The sequence below is a fragment of the Coregonus lavaretus genome, assembly GCF_964263955.1.
Source record: "Coregonus lavaretus genome assembly, chromosome: 8".
Classification (NCBI taxonomy): domain Eukaryota; kingdom Metazoa; phylum Chordata; class Actinopteri; order Salmoniformes; family Salmonidae; genus Coregonus; species Coregonus lavaretus.
The window spans coordinates 22,075,864-22,102,643 of record NC_139995.1 but is presented as its reverse complement, the minus strand read 5'-3'; the positions used below and the strand labels follow the sequence as shown (position 1 = coordinate 22,102,643).

The 26,780-nt window shown below is 43.8% G+C and overlaps 1 protein-coding gene across 1 annotated transcript in view; it reads left to right on the top strand.

Annotated features, from left to right (window-relative positions):
• Positions 1-26,780, top strand: part of LOC311133392 (receptor-type tyrosine-protein phosphatase gamma-like) — a gene marked incomplete at its 5' end in the record, with an annotated part of 269,130 nt that overhangs the window by 146,683 nt on the left and 95,667 nt on the right. Inside the window, one exon of the mRNA XM_084166893.1 lies at positions 25,947-26,129. Within this exon, the coding sequence (XP_084023019.1) occupies positions 25,947-26,129 (183 nt within the window). The remainder of the gene's footprint in view (positions 1-25,946; positions 26,130-26,780) is intronic.

Here is a 26,780-nt window from a genome sequence, read left to right as displayed (position 1 = left end):
AATGCCAAGCATCACGTTTGGAGGAAACCAGGCACCGCTCATCACCTGGCCAATACCCTCTCTACGGTGAAGCATGGTAGTGGCAGCATCATGCTGTGGGGATGTTTTTCAGTGGCAGGGACTGGGAGACTAGACAGGATTGAGGGAAAGATGAACGGAGCAAAGTACAGAGAGATCCTTGATAAAAACCTGCTCCAGAGCACTCAGGACCTCAGACTGGGGCGAAGGTTCACCTTCCAACAGGACAACGACCCTAAGCGCACAGCCAAGACAACACAGGAGTGGCTTCGGGACAAGTCTCTGAATGTCCTTGAGTGGCCCAGCCAGAGCCCGGACTTGAACCCGATCGAACATCTCTAGAGAGACCTGAAAATAGCTGTGCAGCGACGCTCCCCATCCAACCTGACGGGTTGCAAAATAAATGAACTGATACGAAAAACAACACTTGATTCAACACTTCGAGTTTTTCAATTTAAATTATTATACATAATTCTTGCCACCAACAGAATGTTATATACAGTACCAGTCAAACATTTGGACACACCTACTCATTCAAGGGTTTTTCTTTATTTGTATTATTTTTTACATTGTAGAATAATAGTGAAGACATCAAAACAATGAAATAACACATATGGAATCATGTAGTAAACAAAAAAGTATTAAACAAATCAAAATATATTTCATATGTGAGATTCTTCAAATAGCTACCCTTTGCCTTGATGACAGCTTTGCACACTCTTAGCAATTTCTCAACCAGCTTTACCTGGAATGCTTTTCCAACAGTCTTGAAGGAGTTACCACATATGCTGAGCACTTGTTGGCTGCTTTTCCTTCACTCTGCGGGCCGACTCATCCCAAACCAACTCAATTGGGTTGAGGTCGGGGGATTGTGGAGGCCAGGTCATCTGATGCAGCACTCCATCACTCTCCTTCTTGGTAAAATAGCCATTACACAGCCTGTAGATGTGTTGGGTCATTGTCTGTTGAAAAACAAATTATAGTCCCACTAAGCCCAAACCAGATGGGATGGCATATCACTTTAGAATACTGTGGTAGCCATCCTGGTTAAGTGTGCCATGAATTCTAAATAAATCACAGACAGTGTCACCATCAAAGCACCCCCACACCATAACATCTCCTCCTCCATGCTTTACGGTAGGAAATACACATGCGGAGATCATCCGTTCAGCCACACTGCGTCTCACAAAGACACGGCGGTTGGAACCAAAAATCTCACATTTGGACTCCAGATCGAAGGACACATTTCAACCGGTCTGATGTCCATTGCTCGTGTTTCTTGGCCTAAGCAGGTCTCTTCTTATTATTGGTGTCCTTTAGTAGTGGTTTCTTTGCAGCAATTCGACCATGAAGGCCAGATTCACACAGTCTCCTCTGAACAGTTGAGGTTGAGATGTGTCTGTTACTAGGCAATTTCTGAGGCTGGTTACTCTAATGAACTTATCCTCTGCAGCAGAGGTAACTCTGGGTCTTCCATTCCTGTGGCAGTCCTCATGAGAGCCAGTTTCATCATAGCGCTTGATGGTTTTTGCGACTGCACTTTAAGAAACTTTCGAGTTCTTGAAATATTCCGTATTGACTGACCTTCATGTCCTAAAGTAATGATGGACTCTTTGCTTATTTGAGCTGTTCTTGCCATAATATGGACTTGGTCTTTTACCAAATAGGGCTATCTTCTGTATACCCCCCCTACCTTGTAACAACACAACTGATTGACTCAAACGCATTAAGAAGGAAAGAAATTCCACAAATTAACTTTTAAGAAGGCACACCTGTTAATTGAAATGCATTCCAGGTGACTACCTCATGAAGCTGGTTGAGAGAATGTCAAGAGTGTGCAAAGCTTTCATCAAGGCAAAGGGTATTTTGATTTGTTTAACACTTTTTTGGTTACTACATGATTCCATATATGTTATTTCATAGTTTTGATGTCTTCACTATTATTCTACAATGTAGAAAATAGTAAAAATAAATAAAAACCCTGGAATGAGTAAATTTTTACATTTTAGTCATTTAGCAGACGCTCTTATCCAGAGCGACTTACAGTTAGTGAGTGCATACATTTTCATACTGGCCCCCCGTGGGAAACGAACCCACAACCCTGGCGTTGCAAGCGCCATGCTCTACCAACTGAGCTACACGGGACTATAGTCCTAGAGTAGGTGTGTCCAAACTTTTGACTGGTACTGTATATGTAGCAGAAAATCTGTAAAAAACAAAAAATATATATCTTCCGAAGAGGGGGGTGGATGGGTTAAGCTTGAGAGCTTGAAAGGATCGGCAGAGAAGAATGGGAGAAACTCCCCAAATACAGGTGTGCCAAGCTTGTAGCGTCATACCCAAGAAGACTTGAGGCTGTAATCGCTGCCAAAGGTGCTTCAACAAAGTACTGAGTAAAGGGTCTGAATACTTATGTAAAGGTGATATTTCCGTTTAATTTTTTTTTTTTATTAGCAAACCTTTCTAAAAACCTGTTTTTGCTTTGTCATTATGGGGTATTGTGTGTAGATTAATGAGGGGGAAAAACAATGTAATCCATTTTAAAATAAGGCTTTTATGTAACAAAATGTGGAAAAAGTAAAGGGGTCTGAATACTTTCCGAATGCACTGTATATAATTTACTTCAACCAGCAAAATGCACCAGCCTCTCTGCTCCCCCTTGCTCCGTCGTTATGCCTGTGTTCTTTGTAGACAGGTGGGTCGTTCCACCAATTAGGTGCATTTTGAGTAGTGTAACGTAGTGATATTTATTTTATTTGTTATTTTATCATTCTGTCGTAAAGAGCAAATGTTCAATAAATCCCCTTGTGACAGGGGAAATTGAAACTTCTTATGTGCAACAGGGAGGGGAAATTGAATGCAAGCTTCACAAAAAATTGTAATTGTTAAAACATTTCTAACCTGTCTGTCTATGGGTAAGAGGTTTGACGTGTTATGCTCAACCCGCTCAGTTTTCCACCACAAAACACCAGAGAATCGCCAAAAAGAGTAGAACCAGCTCACCTAATTTTACGCTGTGATTTGACTATTAAATGTTCAATGTCTCTTTAGAATATTATTTTTAAGGAATAATTTCCCCATATTAAAATGAGAGTTAAGTTCACATAACAGGGTTGACATTAAAATTAGGGACAAGTTTTTTTTTTAACCTAAAAATAAATCACTAATATCATAATAATCTTCAGAAACTACTTTCTCAAAGCAACAAAATAACCAGGGTTTTTCAATGATGGTGAAAACTAGGGGTTGAGTGGGTTAAAACCTTCCTAGCAGTCAGAGGGTGCACAGACGGACGTGTCTAAATGCTGATTTCTGGCACTTTAGCAAGTCTATTCATATAAAACAATATGCTTTGTTGAGTTTTCCATGTTGTCTATATTAAAGGGCACTTCATATTAATATAACAGGCTTTTCAAATTGTATATTTGTGCACAATTTCGACAGAAAATATCAAAAGGCACTTAATTTCTACCGAAAATATCAAATGGCACTCATTTCGTGGAACGACCCATTTGTTATTTTGATCCATTTTAAAGTGATCTGTCCTGAACTGAAAACCGCCTGTCCAAATGGGTGGAGGGGTATAGGGTTTGTTGAGTTGTTTGTCATCACTGCAGAGTGGCTAGGAGCAGATTTTCCATCCATTATGACTACTTGTTGACAGTTTCTTTGAAAACTAGGCCTAAGCCTTGTCAGAGTGGAGGTTCACTAGTTAGATGTTTTAATGCTATTGAATGTGTGATGGAAATCTGAAGAATTCTGATGGTTTTCATGGTCTGCAGTTGCTACTTTCCTTCAACAAGATATCGTAGAATATTCGACACCCAAAATAGAATAATCTAATCTAATAGCCTTGTCCGTGTACATTTAGAGTAGTTAAGAGCACTCAGGCAGATTTACCATTGTCACGGTTTCGGCCGAGGCTGCTCCTCCTCCTTGTTCGGGCAGGTTTCGGCGGTCGTCGTCCCCGGAGTACTAGCTATCACCGTTTGATGTTTTCGATGTCTGTTTGGTTTTGTCTGATTGTGTACACCTGTTTCCTGTTTGGTTGATTATGTCTCCTATAAGTTTCTCGTTTGGTTAGTCTTGTGTTGTGTGTTATTGTCCGCCTGTCCGTAGGAGCTGCGAGTTTCTGCTCTGTTTATTTGTTTTGGTGTTTTTACGCACAGTTTGCGTAATCGCTCGCCTCTGTTTGTTCGAGGCCTGTATTTTTGTATTTTGTCACTTTATGACAAGTAAAGTCTGTTGGACTAAGCCTCTGTGTCCTGCGCCTGACTCCTACACCACATCCACATCAGCTCTTGACAACCATGCATGTTAGTGCTCATCAAGGGAGTACAACCGTCCTATCTGCTATGATTAGCTCTATGCATACTCTGGTTACAGATAGTCAAATCAAATCAAATCAAATTTTATTGGTCACATGCGCCGAATACAACAGGTGCAGACATTACAGTGAAATGCTTACTTACAGCCCTTAACCAACAGTGCATTTATTTTAAACAAAAAAGTAAGAATAAAACAACAACAAAAAAGTGTTGAGAAAAAAAGAGCAGAAGTAAAAAATAAAGTGACAGTAGGGAGGCTATATATACAATAGAATAAAGTGACAGTAGGGAGGCTATATATACAGGGGGGTACCGTTGCATAGTCAATGTGCGGGGGCACCGGCCAGTTGAGGCAGTTGAGGCAATATGTACATGTGGGTAGAGTTAAAGTGACTATGCATAAATACTTAACAGAGTAGCAGCAGCGTAAAAAGGATGGGGTGGGGGGGCAGTGCAAATAGTCCGGGTAGCCATGATTAGCTGTTCAGGAGTCTTATGGCTTGGGGGTAGAAGCTGTTGAGAAGTCTTTTGGACCTAGACTTGGCACTCCGGTACCGCTTGCCGTGCGGTAGCAGAGAGAACAGTCTATGACTAGGGTGACTGGAGTCTTTGACAATTTTGAGGGCCTTCCTCTGACACCGCCTGGTATAGAGGTCCTGGATGGCAGGGAGCTTTGCCCCAGTGATGTACTGGGCCGTACGCACTACCCTCTGTAGTGCCTTGCGGTCAGAGGCCAAGCAGTTGCCATACCAGGCGGTGATGCAACCAGTCAGGATGCTCTCGATGGTGCAGCTGTAGAATTTTTTGAGGATCTGAGGACCCATGCCAAATCTTTTTAGTCTCCTGAGGGGGAATAGGCTTTGTCGTGCCCTCTTCACGACTGTCTTGGTGTGTTTGGACCATGATAGTTCGTTGGTGATGTGGACACCAAGGAACTTGAAGCTCTCAACCTGTTCCACTACAGCCCCGTCGATGAGAATGGGGGCGTGCTCAGTCCTCTTTTTTTTCCTGTAGTCCACAATCATCTCCTTTGTCTTGGTCACGTTGAGGGAGAGGTTGTTGTCCTGGCACCACACGGCCAGATCTCTGACCTCCTCCCTATAGGCTGTCTCATCGTTGTCGGTGATCAGGCCTACCACTGTTGTGTCGTCGGCAAACTTAATGATGGTGTTGGAGTCGTGCCTGGCCATGCAGTCATGGGTGAACAGAGAGTACAGGAGGGGACTGAGCACGCACCCCTGAGGGGCCCCCGTGTTGAGGATCAGTGTGGCAGATGTGTTGTTACCTACCCTTACCACCTGGGGGCGGCCCGTCAGGAAGTCCAGGATCCAGTTGCAGAGGGAGGTGTTTAGTCCCAGGATCCTTAGCTTAGTGATGAGCTTTGAGGGCACTATGGTGTTGAATGCTGAGCTGTAGTCAATGAATAGCATTCTCACGTAGGTGTTCCTCTTGTCCAGGTGGGAAAGGGCAGTGTGGAGTGCGATAGAGATTGCATCATCTGTGGATCTGTTGGGGCGGTATGCAAATTGGAGTGGGTCTAGGGTTTCTGGGATTATGCTGTTGATGTGAGCCATGACCAGTCTTTCAAAGCACTTCATGGCTACAGACGTCAGTGCCACGGGTCGGTAGTCATTTAGGCAGGTTATCTTAGGGTTCTTGGGCACGGGGACTATGGTGGTCTGCTTGAAACATGTTGGTATTACAGACTCAGTCAGGGACATGTTGAAAATGTCAGTGAAGACACTTGCCAGTTGGTCAGCACATGCTCGGAGTACACGTCCTGGTAATCCGTCTGGCCCTGCGGCCTTGTGAATGTTGACCTGCTTAAAAGTCTTACTCACATCGGCTACGGAGAGCGTGATCACATAGTCGTCCGGAACAGCTGGTGCTCTCATGCATGCTTCAGTGTTGCTTGCCTCGAAGCGAGCATAGAAGTGGTTTAGCTCGTCTGGTAGGCTTGTGTCACTGGGCAGCTCGCGGCTGTGCTTCCCTTTGTAGTCTGTAATAGTTTTCAAGCCCTGCCACATCCGACGAGCGTCAGAGCCAGTGTAGTATGATTCAATCTTAGACCTGTATTGACTCTTTGCCTGTTTGATGGTTCGTCGGAGGTCATAGCGGGATTTCTTATAAGCGTCCGGGTTAGAGTCCCGTTCCTTGAAAGCGGCAGCTCTACCCTTTAGCTCAGTGCGGATGTTTCCTGTAATCCATGGCTTCTGGTTGGGGTATGTACGTACGGTCACTGTGGGGACGACATCATCGATGCACTTATTGATGAAGCCAGTGACTGATGTGGTGTACTCCTCAATGCTGTCTGAAGAATCCCTGAACATGTTCCAGTCTGTGCTAGCAAAACAGTCCTGTAGCTTAGCATCTGCGTCATCTGACCACTTTTTTATTAGCCGAGTCACTGGTGCTTCCTGCTTCAGTTTTTGCTTATAAGCAGGAATCAGGAGGATAGAGTTATGGTCAGATTTGCCAAATGGAGGGCGAGGGAGAGCTTTGTATGCGTCTCTGTGTGTGGAGTAAAGGTGGTCTAGAGTTTTTTCCCCTCTGGTTGCACATTTAACATGCTGGTAGAAATGAGGTAGAACGGATTTAAGTTTCCCTGCATTAAAGTCCCCTGCTACTAGGAGCGCTGCATCTGGATGAGCGTTTTCCTGTTGATTAATGGCCTTGTACAACTCATTCAGTGCAATCTTAATGCCAGCATTGGTTTGTGGTGGTAAATAGACAGCTATGAAAAGTATAGATGAAAACTCTCTTGGTAAATAGTGTGGTCTACAGCTTATCATAAGATACTCTACCTCAGGCGAGCAAAACCTTGAGACTTCCTTAGTATTTGATTTTGTGCACCAGCTGTTGTTTACAAAAATACAGAGACCGCCACCCCTCGTCTTACCCGAGTCTGCCGTTCTGTCCTGCCGATGTAGCGTATAGCCTGCTAGCTGAATGTTGTCATTGTTGTCATTCAGCCACGACTCCGTGAAACATAAGATATTACAGTTTTTAATGTCCCGTTGGTAGGATAACCGTAATCTTAAATCGTCCATTTTATTATCCAAAGCTTGAACGTTGGCTTTCCATTATTATCCAAAGCTTGAACAGTCACTTTCCATTGCTGTGAAAAATGCTGTTTGCTAGAGCTGAATGGCAATTCAGCTCTGTCTTTCTGGGTTATGGATATGAGCCTGTTCACAAAATGATCTTCAGTATTAAAAGTGTTTAGCAAGAGATCAGTTGTGGTGTCCAACATGCACAGTATTTTGTCCCCAATTATCTCAGATTGTGGAGTCAATATCTGTGTATATGTGTGTGTTTGTTTGTAGCTACACATAAAGTGTTATTTCTCTACTTTCCGTACACAGACTTTGCCCTTTTGATAGGCCTGTATTTCACTTTCTAATGATTGTTTTCTTTATTTTCTTTCCATGTTCTCCGGTCTTGCTCTTTTCCCTCCTCAACAGGTAATACATCATCTTTTAGTTTTATTTTAATTGGATAGTTATAATAAAGCTTTAAAGTGTCAATCAGCAGTTGAAACAATAACAAAGCGTATTCCCCGACCCAGTTTCAGTAAAAAGTTGAGGGAAGGGATGGGGTTGGAGAAATGTAACCACTCAAATTCATAGACATAACTATGGATGCAAGGACTGACCATTTATGATATCAAAAGTATAGTTGTAACCATGTTCTGAGGCTTTATAGTGTTTGTTTATATTTACTTTGTTTACAAACATTGGAGTAATACAAGCTTATATTTTAGGTTTGCATGGGATACAACAGCTGAACTAAGCTCATGAGGCATTTATAAGTTATATTCTTCAATAATCAATGGTTCCATATCATTAATTTATAAGTCCAAAATGGACATAGCAATTGCAGATTGCCCTTTTAACATATACTTTTATAGTGGTTAAAAGGTGGGTTGACTATAGGACAAAGGACATTTTCTTAAAGGCTATCCTTGTACACCCTAAACAAATTACAAATGACAAGACTGACAAGATGTGACAAGACTGAGCATTCAAAACACAGAGCGGAAAGGTTATTTATCCTGAGGGGTTTAGAACCTGTCTCTGTTTTCCTCCACTAGCCTTTGTCTGTATGTTAGGACTAAACATTGTCTGCCATGTTGAATCACAAGCCCTCACTGATGCTACTTGAGTTTGTTTTTCACAGAAAGAATGAGATCGCCCTGGCATTACGGCTGCCATTAGATCCCCTACATTCTCTCCATACAGTTGTTTCAGTACATTTGAATTAGAATGAGTACATTTCTCTAAGGTTCATTATCCCCGCCTGCCGCTCTGCCTTTGATCTCTAGACCTTGCTTTCTTGGTCTTAACACTTTTGAAATATTGCATGAGCACTACCCAATTACCCTTTAATGTCAACTAAGTGCCTTTGTCAGTGTGAGTGATATTGGGAGTGTGGCTGTGCGCACGTGTTTCTCTGTTAGTCCGACCCGCTGAGTGGAGCTGGGCAGTAACTAGGAGTTAATGAGAAGAGTCCAGTCTGGTCTCAGGGACCTCATTTGGAAGAATTATTAATCAGTCTCTCTGTGCCGACCGCCGCACATCTAAAGACAAATTATATATTCTTTCATTCACTGATTAAAAAATTGATTCATGAAAGGGTGTGGCAGTAGGAGAGTGGAGGTTCTGCAGGTAAGATGTTATCATTGAGATTCAGGGCTGTCTATTTAAATTGCAGAGGCAGTAGTGGCTTGGAAGCAATGAACATGCCTTCACATGCATAAGGCCTGTGTGTAATAAATCACTGAGCCCTGTCCTCCATCTCTCTGAGAACTGAGTGCTCTACACACCCTGCTTTAAAATCAGGGGATTACACTGAATCCTCATCAAGGTCACCCCTGGAGGCATTTCATGTGTGTGTGTGTGTGTGTGTGTGTGTGTGTGTGTTTGTGCGTGTGTACATGCATGCGTGTGTACTTGAGTGTCTTAGCAAGTGTGCATTTTTGCACATGTATATGAATTCATCTAGTCTCTTAGCGTATTTTCCCTTTCTCTGCTATGGGACACACTGCTAGGCTTGACCTCCTTGGTCATCAGTCCCTCGCTCACCTCATTAAATTGCCACCTTAGTCTAAATTATTCAGGGCATTTAACACTTTGTCAGGCTCTGTCTCCTGCAGTCTGATTAGTGCTGTTTCTCACGTGGCTCTGATGCGCCTTGTATCTGGAAGAGTGTGCTGTGCATTTTGGAAGGTGACAAGGCCTGACGGGGGGAACCATTTATGTGTCTGTAATGTGATGATGAAAACCGTCAGCCCAGTCTGGCTCACTATCTGATGGGCCATGTTCTCTAGGATGGAACATACAGAACATTGCAGATGGAAATTAATTGTATTGAAGAAAACTATTGTACAAACAAGAGATGGAGTAGCTTGACTCTAGACATGCTGAAAGGCTGAAAACAGAGAGACAGCTTCCTGTATTACATCATCAGCCTCCAAAGCTAACAGCATCTGGCCAATCAACCACAGCAGAGCCACTTGGATGCAGATGTTGACCAAGCCCATTAAGTAAATAAAATAGTAATTGATTCCAATCAATACTCTACCTTTCCAAGTGTGTTATGTCCAATGATTAGGAGCAGGCTCAGAGGACACATTGTGCTTCTCAGCTTGTATGAAAAGGGAGGTCATGTGAAGTCTTCAGATTAACCCATTGAATCCTGTGTGTCTGTGCATAGAGGAGGTTTGATCCTCTATGTGTGTGATGTTTGTATCTCTGAGCCCAGCAGAGCTCAGATGCGAGAGCATGCTTAATTAAGCCTATCATCAGCATGCTTAATTAGGCATGACAGTGTCAGGGCCACAGCACTGATCAATTGGCAGCGCTGCTTCCTGCTTCCTGTGTCTCTGCTCTCAAACACACTGCATGCTGGGACAGCTGGCTGGGAGAAAGGGACAGGGTAAAGAGGCTTATTTTCCTTGTCTTCTTAGAGCAGGGGTTTCAAACTCATTCCATGGAGGGCCGAGTGTCTGCTGGTTTTTGGTTTTCTCTTTCAATTAAGACCTAGACAACCAGGTGAGGGGAGTTCCTTACTAATCAGTGACCTTAATTCATCAATGAAGTACAAGGGAGGAGCGAAAATCCGCAGACACTCAGCCCTCCGTGGAATGAGTTTGACACATGTGTCTTAGAGGTACTCTCACTTAGCCTTTGTTTAGAACACAGAGCAGGTGAATGGGAGGAGACAGGGAGAGGGAGTTGCTTTATAGACTATTGAGATGCAACCTTACATTTACTGTAGTCATTCATTGTTTAGTTTTGTTTCTGTGGTTCATCCCAACCCAGATATAGAAAATGTACAGTACATTGTCAAGGCTGAGGTGTATGTGGTGTGGGAGTCAGGCGCAGGACACCGAAGCTTAGTCCAACAAAGTTTACTGGTGAAACTACAAGGCAAAGATACAGTAAACGGCCTCAAGAAAAACAGAGGCGAGCTATACGCAAACAATGCGTAAAACAATAAACAACGAAACAGATACAAAACACGCAGCACTACGGACAGGCGAAAAACAACACACAACCTAACCAATACAACACAGGCAACTTATAGAACACGTAATCAGACACAAACGGACACAGGTGTTACAGACAGACAAAAGCAATCACACATAGAAACATTCAACGGTGGCAGCTAGTACTCCGGGGACGACGAACGCCGAAGCCTGCCCGAACTAGGAGGAGGAGCAGCCTCGGCAGAATCCGTGACATACATTATGAGGTGGTTGAGAAGTTTCAGCTACAAGTGAGTCCTTGAGCAAAGGGATGACGAGGAGCTTTTAGTCAATGTGACCAGCTCTCCTTTGAGCAGGTGATGGTTGGTAAATGGAGGCGTTGATAAGTGTTAGAGTGATGCTTTCCTTCCTATAAACCACATGTTCAACCTTGATCATTCAGTTCTTGAATGATAAGGGTAGGCCATTCACACATCCCGATGTAACACGTGTGTTGTGATCACACCCTGAGCGGGGTGAAATTTGTCACATGCTCGCTGACCTTGAGTTAAACCAGTTTGATACATGCTTTTTCATACACTACATTGATGCTTTTACATTGATGCTGTTTTGCATTTAGCAAACCTGTCCTTGTTGTTGTCACATCCTGTTATTCTGCCTAGACACACACACACACACACACACACACACACACACTCGGACACTTGACACATTAGTGATCAACCAACTATCAATAGAAAAATGTAGGAGGCGAGGACACACAGTATATCCCTTTTCTTGAACAGGCACAGTGTTCCCTGTCTCTGTATTCTGAATGGCTTTCACGCCTCAGAGAAGGTGAAGAGAAGGTGTGCGTTTGTGTGTGTGTTGGGGGAGTGAGTTCTTCCTCTATTCAGCAGGCTGCCATGGTGTCTGGGATCCTGTCATCACTGCTAGAAGTGCCAGGCAGAAAATTAATTAAGTGGGTTCTGCTGATGGGGAGAGCAGGGGCTATGGCGGCACTAACCGGGCCATCAGCCCCTGTTTCAGGGCCCACGCTGGAAAGGAAAGGCCTAGCCACTCTGGCCTGACGGGCACATAATGAAGGTGTCTGCTCCCCTCTTACCAAGCCTGACTCATTAAATGGATTTTCTGTACAGGGTCAGAAAGAGACTTAAAATAGTCCATTTAGCCAGCAGGGACAGAGTCAGGCCGAACAGGGAACAGGAAGGGCAGGAAGGCCTCCTCACCCCAAGAAGACCCCATTGTCCACCTCCCATCTCTTCCACCTCATATCATCTCTCTCTCTATGTATTTCTCAATGGACATTAAAACAGTCTTACTTACAGTACTAAATCATTTGCACAGACCTTTAGAGCATAGTTCTAAAGTTCTAAGTCTTCAACATCTTTTATGTATGATTTTCATTTCATTAATGTATGGTTTCATTTCATGATACTCATAGATAATCTTAAATACACCCACCCTTCAAGGAGGAGAAGTGAAACTTCAAAGACCAAAGCTACAGACGTGGAAGATTAGCAGGGTTCACTCTCTCTTCCCAATCCCTTCTGAGGGGGAAACCTGGAAAGTGACAAGAACATTACATTTGAGCTTTATAATTCGGAGGCTGGTGCCGAGGCAGTCTTGTCAAAGTCAGGACTGTGAGGGAATTGTCATGCAAGAGAGGTGAATTTGATGGGAATTGGCAGGCAGATTATGGATGTAGCATTTGGGGTCCTGGCACAGGCGTGTTGTGTCCACTTGACGGCCGGCCTGCTGCTATTGTGTGTCAGATCTCTCCGCCGGATTGACTGACATCACAAAAGCCCAAGACGCTTTTTACCTGACAGTCAAGCTTCATTTGTAGTTTAAATACCTCCTCCGTTGTCTCCCTCTCTCACTGTCTTTTTCTAACTTGCTGTCTCTCTCTTTCTTTCTTCCTTTTTTTCTTTACCTCTCTTCATCACATCTCTTTCGCTTTCATTGTTTCATCGTTTCCTAATCCCGGGAGACGTCAGTAAAGTGTGCCAAGTGCATTAAGGATGTGTCTGTTTTATAAGAGTAGAATATGCAACATGGTGTCAGACTGTATTCTGGAGCACATACGTAGTGCAGGGACACCACAGTGTACAGAGGGACTTCACAATACACATCACATCCCCATTTCTCAAGGGCCTCACTCTAGTGTCTTAATCAAGCCGGTTGCACTTGAGAAGCGTGCATGCTCTGACATGGCAGATCAAAGGGCAGGGAGGAATTGATTTTGATGCGTCTTTACAGCTTCAAAATAAAAGCCCTTGTAATGAGCCGTGTTTATTGGCAGCATGCTATAAGAGTATCCCCCAGGAACCATGTAGAGTGGGAAGGAGGTATTTAATGTGACACCACCCCATCATCCACAGGAACCATGTAGAGAAGGGAGGGGGGAGCTGCTTATATGCAACACCACCCGTCCCTAGGAATTACGTGGAGGAGGAAGGAGGTATTTAACACAGCACTCCCACTTAGCCCCCCACTGGGCGTTCATCGTGGTATTTCATGCTACGTGAACTGCAGTCCCATAGAGACACAATAGGATCACATGATCAGCATGCACACTTGGGCACTCAGCTCTCAGCTCTCTCTCTCTATCACTCCAGACCATCAAACACCCACATTGGATAGCTAGATTTATGGAGTTCCATGTTTTGATCTGAGTTTCACACAGTGGGGGGAATTTAATCCATGAAAAATGTACTGCAGTATGATGCAGAAAGTGAGGCAGAGGAGAGGGAAGAGAAAGAGGTGTGAGCTAACATTCTCCAAGACCTCAGTCAGCACAAGCCCAGTGCTCCAATGGTTTGCAAATCAAACAGGGACACCACAGCGTAAGCAGGCATTAGTGGCCACGAGAGAGAAAGAGACAGACATACAGAGAAAAAAAGACAAAGACAGGGATGAAGACAGACAGACAGAGAGACAAAGAAACATGGAACATAGAGAGAGAACAAAAACACAAAGGTAAAACAGTGCATTCACCAGGTCTCTGCTTAGGCCCGGTGTCTGTCTGGCACGTCACTCTGGGCTGGCTGCGTAGACGTAGAGGCTGAGGCTGCTGCCTGAGAACAATACTAACTGTGGTGCGAGGGAGAAATGTTGGAGCTGATAAATGGTGTTTGAGACTTCAACGTGATTGCTGGAGCTGCCTGCACTGTTCTGTGCTGCCTCTACTACTGACTCCCTCTCCTCTTGCCCCGGGCCCAGCACCGGTCAGAGGTCCTACTCACTGGAGCACAGATCATACCGCAGCCGGCCTTTTGTTCTCTCTCTCTCTTCCTCTCCTTCCCTCGTGCTCTGACTCTCCTCAGTACATTTATCTCATTACAGTCGTGGTATCTCCAGTGGCGTTTACAATGAAGTGTTAATCTCTCCTCTCATCAATCTTGGAGGCTCAGGAGTGCCGAGTCGCTCCCCCGAAAATGATGACTGGCACTTTTACTTGTTTGGAGAAATAAGTGTGGGGCTAAATTGAATTTTAATGGATTGTGCATCCCCAGTGAAAGGTGCAATCCATTATTTGATGATTGTAATGTTGTTTGCTGCTCATGTTGATTTATGGTATGTATAGCATGACAGGCCAAAGGTTGCTGAGAATGGGAAGGAAGCTGCGTTGTGTTGATAAAGTTTTTAAGTATGGCACAGAGGAGGGCTGTGCTCAGGGCTCTGGGTAGGGGAGCGACTGCGCTACAGTGGTGGTTCTTTCTGTGTCTTGTATGAGCAAACAATAATTATCCTTTCCACCAGCATTGCAGAAACACAGTTAATTGAATATGATATGTTTATTCCTTTGATACAACAATATTAGTCCCTCCAAGGCACAAAGAGGTAGGAGTAAATAACGAATGACAGTTAGATCATTTATGTTCCCTGCTCCTCTGTAGTGGATGTTGTCTGTTATGTGTCTCTCTTAAATCTGTTTCTACTGCTCTCTCTCTGTCTCTCATATCCTCCCTTAGGATCCGCCATCTGCTGATGATAAAATATGGAACCTGTCAAGAGCAGAAATGTTGGGAATAAGTTAGCCAGATTGTCAGGACTGGAATATGTCATCATAAGCCATCTGCAACATTAGTTTAGAGGCACAATAGGTTTTACAGTCAAGTATTACATGAACCTTTCAAGACTTTACTTTGCTGTGAATGTGCAACGTGACGTCCAATTAGGTTGGGGATAAGACAACATTTCAGAGTCTTTATAGCTCAACCCATTGCATGTTGTTGGAGTATTGCAGAACAGTTCAGCTTTATCTCATTTAGTACATGTGTCTGCTTGATGTAATAGGATTTTTTTCACTTTTGAGGAATAATTATAATGGGAGGTTTGAGGATGGAGATCAATCAAGCCTTGTAGGTAGTAGTCGTGTTATCCCAGGAGAGCGTTCGCCAGGAACTGAAAATCAATAAAGGCCGTTTTAGGGGCGGTCTCACTGGGCTCATTCATCACCTCTCAATCTGCCATCGTACCTCCAAACAAATCCACAAAGGAGCCATCGCTACTCAGGGAATGACTTCACATGTGGGGGGTGGACATCACAGGAACCTTAAAGAGCTGGTGTTGAAAAAAGGACTTGGTGATTTGTGGTCTTTGGATGCATTACGATGTCAGCTGTCTTCAGTTTCTGTATTACTTTATGAAATGTATAATATTTATATAATACCCTATAGGAGTCAGGAGTAGATCAGGTCAGCCATATCATAATGACCTTAGCCCTTTGTGATATGGAAATCATACTGTGGTTAATGAACTGTCCCGTTTCTATAATTAACACAGTGACTCATAACCCACCTGCCCTGCCAAGGTATGTGAGACAATGACCGTCTCACAGCCACCCACTGCGTGCCATACGAGCAGAGGTCACAGTTAGTAAAGGAGAGGACGATCGACTTTCAGAACCGCAAAACTTTCATGGCGTCAAGCGAAGAACAACAGCAGTAATAGAAACTGTGGCTTAACGTGCTCATCCCCTGCCTTAGCAGGCAGATGGAAGGCAGGGGCTGCCCTTGAATGTATTATTTGTGCCACAATAAAGAACCCAGCGTAGTGGGGGAGAGAAAAACAACAGGCTGCTTTCCACCATGTCTGTCAGAAAAACACTGCCGGCCACCTCAGAATATAAAAGCAATACGGACATTTTTTTTACATTTTAGTCATTTAACAGACGCTCTTATCCAGAGCGACTTACAGGAGCAATTAGGGTTAAGTGCCTTGCTCAAGGGCACATCGACAGATTTTTCACCTAGTCAGCTCGGGGATTAGAACCAGCGACCTTTTGGTTAGTGCGACAATGCTCTTAACCACTAATCTACCTGCCGCCCCAGACAGAGGTGGAGGGGGGCTGGACGAACGGAATGACTCTGGAATCTAAAGCAGCTTTGTATCTTTTAATTAAAATCACCCAATCAATGGGGATCTGAGTTGGAGCCATCCCCCATATTACTGTCTGTCTGTCTGGGTGTCTGTCTGGAGTGGAGGCTGTAGGGTCTGCTGTAATTTTGGGCTGCAGTTGGAGGAGAGGGCCAGCAGCGCTCCCCTGGGAGGGAACTTGAACAGTCCCAATGAAAGAGGCAGAGGGGAGCCAATCAGCCATGACTGCTGCACTACCCTTACCCCTCTCCTCTTAACTCCTCTTCTCCCTCCCCCTCCCCCTCTCCCTTCCAACCGACAACAGATACAGGGAGCTGAAGAGACGAGGCATATTTAAACTGATATCTGCACTGGTTGAAAAATGGGTCTGTCTGTGTGTGTGCGTGGATGGGTGGGTGTTGCAGTGTGTGGAGGAGGCTTAGGAGGACCTTCTCAGTAGGGAGGCTTGATGAGAGAGAGAGGAGAGGAGAGAGAGAGAGAGAGAGGAGGGGAGAGGGAGAGAGGGAGAGAGAGAGAGAGAGAGATGAGAGAGAGAGAGAGAGAGAGAGAGAGAGAGAGGAGAGAGAGAGAGAGGAGAGAGAGAGAGAGAGGAGAGAGAGAGAGATGAGAGAGATGAGAGAGAGAGAGAGAGAGAGAGAGAGAGAGGGAGAGAGAGAGAGAGGAGAGGAGAGAGAGAGAGAGAGAGAGAGAGAGAGAGAGAGAGAGAGAGAGAGGAGAGAGAGAGAGAGAGAGAGGAGAGAGAGAGAGAGAGGAGAGAGAGAGAGAGAGAGAGAGAGAGAGAGAGAGAGAGAGAGAGAGAGAGAGAGAGAGAGAGAGAGAGGTGTGAGTGTCATTTCATAACAGATGAGCCATTACATCTAATGCCTGTATCCTTTTATCCCTGCACCGGGGAAGGGGCCTTTTGTCAGCCCCATCTCTCAGGGATATGGAGGCACACCAAATGTGTGGAATTTAGAGAGCCCTCTGAAAGTAACACATTGCACAGTGTCACATTGCAGGGATAACAGCACAGCAGAGTCTGGTTGTCAGGAGATTTGTGGTTGCCATGGCGAACGCCTAACTTGTTAAAGGCAAGAGAGAGAGAAAGAGGGGCTATATGGCAAATGAATAGATGCCAATAGGAGCCAATTAACCCTCCCGTTGTCCTAGGGTCAAAATGACCCGCCACTGTGTTGAACCAATTTTATTTAATTTTTATATTTTTGGGATCATTTGTGAGAAGGAGGCAGTGAGACTTTAAAGAAAGTATCACTGCCTCCTTCTCACAAATGATCCAAAAAATATAAAAATTAAATAAAGTTGGTTCAACACAGTGGCGGGTCATTTTGACCCTAGGACAACAGGAGGGTTAAGCCAATAAATGAGCCTTCCACAACCCAGCCACTCTCTGACAATGTCCACTCACACCAGAAAACCTTTAGTACTCTATATGACAACAAAGAACAACCAACTGTTAAACCAGTGTCTTCATTTGAGGTCTTTACAGTATATTTTAGTAGCCACAATTGTGATGTGATGTTCTTATCCTCTGGTATTGTGGTGGCAGTGAGGAAATAACTTTGAACTTGGAAACTGTCCCTTTTTTCTGTTGTTGCAGAAGATGAGATCTTGCCACAGGCACTCTATTGCTGGATATCTTTATTTCCCTCTTCCCTTTCTGATTCTTCTTGCTTCTCCCCCCTCCTCTAACTTGGTTAAATCTCTTTGAAGTATTGCTAGAATTAGATTTTTCCTTTTTCGCTCAAGGGGCTTTCATTATCTTTTATTTATCACAAGAAAAGAAAAGGATGGGACAATGGAACAATTCAGAAACAATAACACATATAGCAAATAGAAATGCAATCACTGGCAAGGTCAAATGATTATGATCTGTTGCCATGGAAATTGCTAATCTTGCCATTTTGCTTTGACAATGTACACCATCACTACTGTTTCATCACATGTGCTGCAGTCTCACACACACACACACACACACACACACACACACACACACACACACACACACACACACACACACACACACACACACAGAGAGAGTTCATATATTGGGAGCAGGTGTTGTCAGGCAGGCAGGAAGGTCAACAGATACTGCTGGGCTAGGTGAATACAGATCACAGGTACCCAGAGTGCTGGCCTACAGTAGCTGTCTGCTGGCTGTGTGATGTCAGGAAGTGCCCTTTTGCTCTTTGACCTTTCTCCCATCATCCCTCTCAGACAGGAGGCTCTGGAGAGGAAGGATGTCCATTTTTTCCATCTCGTATAAAAGACATGGACCCTCCATGCCAAGCAGTGGACTTTAAATCAGGCCTGGACCTAAAGAACTTACAGACATTTTTGGGGCAATAGCTGGTTCTTCTAAATATTTAAAAATCAAGACCAATAATGAATAGTTCAAAGTAACAAGTAAAATCAAACCAAAATAATATGTGCCTGTTATCACACTTTCATTTTAGCTTGATATATATTTAATCAATTAAATGGATTAACATAAATAAACAACAGAATCGCAACACACAAATTAAAACTCAAAAGCCTGGACTCTCAATCACTGAGAGCATGCCTAATTAAAAGCAATAAATTAGCTTATGAAAAGCAACCTCAAAACAAATCCACGTTAGTCCTCTATCAGCCAGACCAGGCAGGCGAACAGTGACCTTCACTGTCATCATCACCATAGCTGTCATTACTGTTGTTGTCATCATCATCACTATAGCTGTCATTACTGTTGTTGTCATCATCATCACCATAGCTGTCATTACTGTTGTTGTCATCATCATCACCATAGCTGTCATTACTGTTGTTGTCATCATCATCATAATCATCATTGTCTACATCTACAGCAACACTATTGCTGTTCTCACCAACCGCTAGCACCATTATCACAGTGATTTGCTTGGCACTCGTCACTGCTCACGATTGTAGCTAAAAAAAGACCAAACGAAACTAGTGGTTTGTGAATAAATTATGTATTCATTTGCAAGCCTGATTTGGCTCCATTCATCTCTGGTTGTTCTAAGTGAAGGAATATGGAGATGGTGAAACAAGCCCAGCTTCAAACACAATGACAGGAAGCTTAAGAAGATAAATGGCATCTTTCGTCTCAGTCAAAGCACAAAGTCTACCGTGGAGGAGAATATGTTACATCAACTTAATGACTCTAGTCACCTGAAGAAAGGAGCGCAGAAACACAAGAATAACATCACTAACTGCTCTCATTCTGTTCACATTCACTGACTATTGTTCCCACTGCTGAGCTAGAGAAAGAGGATATTCTAGGGGCGGAGGCGCAAGGCAAGACCCTCACTTCTATTCCACATTTATTGGCATAACACATTTAGTAGCCTATATTCCTGTTTACACAGCACAATTGCCTTAGATTGCCTGGTAAGATATATAAAATGCAGTGATATCATTATTCATGCTGTGCTGATAAGGGTTTAGGAGACAGTGGTGTAGTGGAGATGAGTGAAACGAGTTCTGTTTGGCCTCAGTGTGTGTTACTCTGTTTTTCCCAGAGAGACATACAGTATATCCACTCAAAATGACATGATTGGTTGGACTGGATGGGGAAGGATGGGGTGAAAATAGCATTGTGTGAGGGAAGTGTGACCTTTTCCCATATAATCGGTGTGTGTGTGTGTGTGTTTGTTTGTTTTAGTCTATTTTTTGTGGGAGTATCTTTCTGTGTGACTGTTTTTCAATCTGTTCATGCTCAGTTGAATGGTCAGATAGGATTAACGTGTGCATTGATGGAGTGGTGAGAATGGGGGAAGTGTGAAATCAGTTTCTATTGTCTCTCTGCACATGTGTGTACACTCTATAAGTCTATGTTTATTCATGTGTGGCTGTATTCTGGGGGTATACAGTGTATTGGGTTTTGTGTTTGGGTATGTGTGAGGATGTGTACTGTATGTTATATTGTGTGTATTGTGGCCATAAGGGTGTTTGATGCGGAGCAGAGCGGGGGACAGCTATGAAATAGACTGTGACAGCATCCTCACATGCTTAAGGGGCCTGTCAGGGACCCTCTAGCACTGTGGATGCAGCACTGCTCTCCACACACACACACACACACACACACACACACACACAGACACACATGACATCTCTAATTAAGGCTGAGTGGCGGGACAGCCCAGCAGACATCCCGTTTTCCCCCCATATGTCCACGAGTCTGACTAACACATCCCACTGTCTGGGAATAGTCCCTGTACCCAAGGTGAGAGGAGTCAGTGTGTGAGCAGCTAGAGGGATGGATGAGGGCTGTTTATGCTGTCTAGGGAAATAGCTTTAGCCGATTCGGCTACGTTTTATTCCTGAATGTATGACTCCCATTGTAAAAGCATAATGTGAATTTAATAACCCAAGGACAACCGTCAATGATAATGATAGTTTTCTCTGAGATGTGTAATGGAGGTCGAGAGGCATGGTGGTGAGAAAGTGGTGTGCAGCCGCCTGCACATAATCTGTTGACGTAATAAGTATTTCACCGGCACTGCTTTAATAGAATGATTTAGAAATTCCAGAGCATGTTTTTTTGGGATGTCAACATTATGTTGTTAATTTCCCAGTTGACTCACCTATACACGGTCATGTTTTATTTCATTGTCATCACCTAATCATTGTATGCTGCTGTAATTCCCTTCACTAGTTTATTAAAGCCTCATTCCAGAAAGCTGGGAACTGTCAGGTCTTTTTGACACCTCATTGTATGTGATGGCCACAAGGCATGTTTTACTAACTAGATTGACCCAATCCGATAACAACAATCCATTAACCACGGCAACAACCTCTAATGCCACCACTGACAACAACATTCTCCACCTCTCCCTCATTGGGGCAGCAGTGGCTCTTTTGTCCCACAGTGTACCCTATATCTACATTAGAGTACATCACTGAGTTCCTTAGTGCTTGGGAACAAGAAGAATTGGGCAACAAAAGCATCTTTCTCTGCACCAGAACATTCCACTCAGAGAGCCAGGGCCTAATATATCAAATAAATCCAGACATGCTGCCATATCTAACGGTTGCTATCCTTCCCCTCTTAGGACCCGCACCGCACAACATGTCTCTCTATCTCTCTCTCTCTCTCTCTCTCTCTCTCTCTCTCTCTCTCTCTCTCTCTCTCTCTCTCTCTCTCTCTCTCTCTCTCTCTCTCTCTCTAAAGTTTCTCTGCCACATCCACATACCACTTCAAATGAACCTTGTGTAATTGGTTACAGTGGTAGCCATTGTAATCGGTGTTGCTGGAGAGGGTACAGTAGGCTGTGTATTTTCCTCTTTCCTCCAGGTGTAGAGGATTTGAGAGGGGCTTCTCTCGTGCTGGCTGCACTGGGAGATTACATATAATACCTTGACTGACTCAATTGGGCCTTTCCTGGCAAGGCACAGATCACTGATGAAGACAGCTTGTCTGTCGAAACGTTGGTTATTAGGTTATTAAATTATTGCATCTGAGCTCCTAGAGTGTGCGGCTCTCCTTTTCTTTTTCAAGAGATCACTGAAATACCAGCAGACTTCTCATAGCATTGATTTCTGCCATTTCCCACTAATCTTGATGGAATCATGGCCCTAGGAGAGGACCATAGAGCTTCCTGAAATAGGTGCCTGAAAAACGGGTGGGAGTTTGAAGTGTGGCGCCTTGTGCTCCAATGTTATTTCTACAAAATGATTTTTCTGCATAACATCCTTTTGTGCTTTGTTCTGTTCCTTGGAGAATGGCATATTTTTCTCCAAAGGCAAATTCCCCCTAAGGTGTGTTTGCTTTTGTGTAACAATGCTGTCTTTGGGCAAACGTTTGATAATTGTGCTCTTTAAGCAGCCTCACACAATTATGGTTTTGTTTATGCAGACAATCGGAATATGGCAGTTTTTTAATATGAAATGAACAAGGTCGCGAGCGCTGAGGCTGTTGAAGAAATCGCTCTTAATTGACTGAAAACCTCAAGTCCCTGGAGGGTGAAAGCACCATAAAGGTGTATTTATGGTATTCATAATTCGCTGAAATAAAATGTGCATGCTCTCCAGAGAATCACAGACAAATGGCCATGAAAAATGCATGAAACATTAGAAATCTAAAACCCTCTCTCTGTTGACCTGAATATATGATTATGCATGTCGCAAGGCGTTGTTTGTTCTGATGATGTTTCTGCCTTGTGCCTGGTTGTCAGGGAGATCAGTATGTATTACCCCTCCACACTGTGAGTGTGATATACAGTGTTCATATTTATAGGAAACAGGGAAAATCACTCTTCTAGGGCCAATATGGCCCTCTTGTGATTCAGGTGGGTTCCTCTCCTCTGCCTTCTCTGATTCTTCCTTCATCCCTCCATCCTCTCTCTCTCTTATGGTGACTGTAGTTTGTCAGATATATTGGCCTCCTATCTCTCCCAAGCCTAGTCAATTATTTTCTGTGATTCTCAATCCATTCCTTTGTCAATAACATAACCTACAAGGCTTAACTGTCACCAGAGAGATAGAAGTAGAGTACAAACCCCTTTGAAGTCCAGTTAGAGAACATTTTAAGATGCACAATGCAGAAATCGCTCATCCATTTCCTGGTTGCAGAAATTCTAATAGTTTGCCTACTTTCAGTTTGTGACAAAACAAGCAAGTATAGTTTAGAGAATCGTTGTACCATCTAAACCGCTGTGAAATATATTTTCCAAAACCAAAAAGATTGCATTTTCAGCTGTTTGAAGCCAAAACTTAAGAACGGGAAGCATAGAAATAATGCACATAGAACAGATGTACCGCTTCTTAGACTTGCTTTCAAGGAGAATGACAGATCTATAACACGCATTTCTATGTGAATTTGGTCGGGTCGCCCAAAAGTTACATATTGCAGCTTTAAGTGAAAATAGTGAAATTGCGCGCTATCCATCTCTGGGAGGTGGAGGTCAGAGGGGAATGCAATGTTGAGGTGACACCTGATGTCATGCTGATGGTTTTAGTTCCTAGCCGCATTAAAGCAATGACTAATGGCTTCATACCAGCTCTCCACTGCATTCATTACCATCCACGGCTGCCTGGATCCATACCCTGCGCTCTCCTATATGAAACCCAGACCTCTCAAATCAATACACCCAAGGCTAGGATAGGGGGCAGGAGAAGAGGATGCTTTCTAATTCAATGAAATAGACATTACCAAACGCTCTGGATGCGCGCAGGGCATGAGTAATCATAGACAAATTCATTTTAGAACCCCGGTAGCCCAGATTATGCTTTCAATTAGGGGTGCACTTTAGCCCAAGTGTTTATGCTGTGGATATAGGGTGTAGCAGGAGTGGGCGGAGTGAGAGGGAGTGGGCCCTGCCTTCTCCTTTCTTCCATTCTTAGGACAGAGGGCAGACAGAGGGCAGCCAGAGGGGGGGGGGGGGACTAAATCACCAAGAATTGAGCTAAAATGAGTTTAATATAGAAAAAAGTATTCCCACTAATTAAAAAAAGAGGTGATCATGTCTCATGGTAATCAAGTTATGAAATGATTGTTATTTTCAAATACAATCTCTTTTTGGGCTTAGTTGTGGTCAATTTGCAGTTTAAATGTTCCGGCCCCGCGGCCATCCGCTCTGACAAAAATCGGCCCACGGCTAAATCTAGTTGCCTACCAGTGCTGTAGAGAGAGGACAGGAGGACATACTACAGTGGAAAGTCAATAGAACTCAAGGTTAGGACACAATGAAGCATATCTATTGGAGATAAGAATATGATAAGATACTGTACTGTATGCCCGTTTTCAATCAAATGCGTGTTGTGCAGTTGTAATCAGTGTACAAGGATAAATGATTGATTTCTAAGTTCCTTGTATAATAAATGAAACTAGACATCCCATGCAATCTGAGTTTGTGTTTAGAGATAGGAACAGAGAGAGATGTTGTTTCTCATCGTGATAACACTGATATTTTGCTAATGCTTCCAATTATTATGTACATTAATATTATGTAGTTATTAATATCTAAAGTAGTTCTGAATTTGAAATCAATTAAGTGAAATGTTTATGGGTATGAGCCGGGGTGCTGTTGTATACACTGAATCAGTTGAATGATATTGTACTGTATATTGATATGTTGTTGGGATATGTATGCCTTTGTTGAATGTGTTTTTATAGTGTGTTATCCACAACCAAATTAATTCCCATTCACTGGATACTAAATAATCACTTGATTTCACTTGGCTGGTCTGGTGTTTTATGGTTGGATGGCTATGGAAGACTTACTGTGCCCCACACTGAGGAGACCAGGCCTGCTGTGGGGAGAGGAGAGGAACTATCTATATTCTCCATCCTCCACTGTTTCCATGGCATTGACCCTGTCCTCTCCCTCTCTCTCTCTCTCTCTCCCTCGCTCCATTTCTGTCCTTCTCTCTGTTTGTTTTATCTGAGGGAGGTGGCAGCAGAATGGTGACATCCGGCCTGCTCCTCTCCCTCTCTTGACTCTGTTCTACATGGAGGTGTCTGGTCTCGCCCCGGACCTTGCCACTCAGCTAAGAGTTTGGGGTTTCATCTCTGAGCACACTGCCCTCACATCTCCATTTGTTAGGAGGTGTAGCTTTGTTTACTTTATGATAAAACTACCACAGGCACACGTTTGAGTGTGTCAAGAACTGCAATGCTGCTGGGTTTTTCACACTCAGCAGTTTCCTGTGTGTATCAAGAATAGTCCACCACCCAAAGGACATCCAGCCAACATGACACAACTGTGGGAAGCATTGGAGTCAACATGGGCCAGCATCCCAGTGGAACACTTTCGACACCTTGTAGTCCATGCCCTGACAAATTGTTCTGAGGGCAAAAAGAGGGGGGGACATAGACCTTGCTTTGTGCACAGGGGCATTGTCATGCTGAAACAGGCGAGGGCCTTCCGCAAACTGTTACCACAAAGTTGGAAGTACAGAATTGTCTAGAACGTCATTGTATGCTGTAGCGTTAAGATTTCCCTTCACTGGAACTAAGGGGCCTAGCCCAAACCATGAAAAACAGTCCCAGACCATTATTCCTCCTCCACCAAACTTTACAGTTGGCTCTACACAATGGGGCAGGTAGCGTTCTCCTGGCATCCGCCAAACACAGATTAGTCCTTCGGACTGCCAGATGGTGAAGCGTGAATCATCACTACAGGGAACGCGTTTCCACTGCTCCAGAGTCCAATGGCGGTGAGCTTTACACCACTCCAGCCGACACTTGGCATTGCGCATGGTGATCTTAGGCTTGTGTGCGGCTGCTCGGCCATGGAAACTCATTTCATGAACAGTTCTTGTGCTGACGTTGCTTCCAGAGGCAGTTTAGAACTCGGTAGTGAGTGTTGCAACCGAGGACAGACGATTTTTACGTGCTACGAACTTCAGCACTCGGCAGTCCCATTCTGTGAGCTTGTGTGGCCTATCACTTCGTGGCTGAGCCATTGTTGCTCCTAGACGTTTCCACTTCACAATAACAACACTTACAGTTGACTGGGGCAGCTGTAGCAGGGCAGACATTTGACAAACTGACTTGTTGGAAAGGTGGCATCCTATGACGGTGCCACGTTTAAAGTCACTGAGCTCTTCAGTAAGGCCATTCTACTGCCAATGTTTATCTATGGAGATTGCATGGCTGTGTGCTCGATTTTATACACCTGTCAGTAACTGGTGTGGCTGAAATAGCCGAATCCACTAATTTGAGGAGGTGTCCACATACTTTTGTACATATAGTGTATATATTGTTTTGTTTCTTTCTTCTGGTCTAGGTACGTACGGGCCAGAAGAGGGCTGGTCATCAGCCTACCCAGAATGCAGACAGAGGAACCAGTCACCAATCAACATCGTAGACCAGGACATCAAGGTGTCCATGGAGTATCAGGAGCTCACTCTGGATGGATTTGATACAGATTCCTCCAACAAGACCTCAATGAAGAACACTGGTAAAACAGGTGAGATTCACCGTACCCCTGTCTGTTTACCCCCTCCCTCCATTCATTATGTAGATATACAGGTAACTGCCAAAAAGTGTTCAATTGGGTTGAGATAAAGTGTTCAATTGAGTTGAGATCTGGTGACTGAGACACACACACAAACACACACACACACACTTTAAACCCCATATTCTCCTTTGAGACCCCTGTTTCAAAGTCACTGAGATCTCTTCTTCTAGCCATGGTAGCCAAAATAATGGGCAACTGGGCTTTTATATACATGAGCATGATGGGATGTTAATTGCTTAATTAACTCAGGAACCACACCTGTGTGGAAGCACCTGCTTTTAATATACTTTGTATCCCTCATTTACTCGTGTTTATTTTAGTCAGTTACCTGTATGTACAGTCTGAACATATTATGACCAACCTATTCCTAGTATAACATCAGAGTACATTAAAGGAGCATTATGTATAATTTTTTTTTGCATTATGATGTCATAAAATGTCTATAATATACCTGCAGTAATAGTGGAATGATAGTTTTTAAAATAAAGATTTTATAAAGATTTTCAGTTTTCCAATCGTTCAACAAAAGCCGGTACGGCTCTTTGTCAGCGTCACTCTGAGGGGTGGTCATCTTCTTCCGAGCGCAATCAACAATGGCAG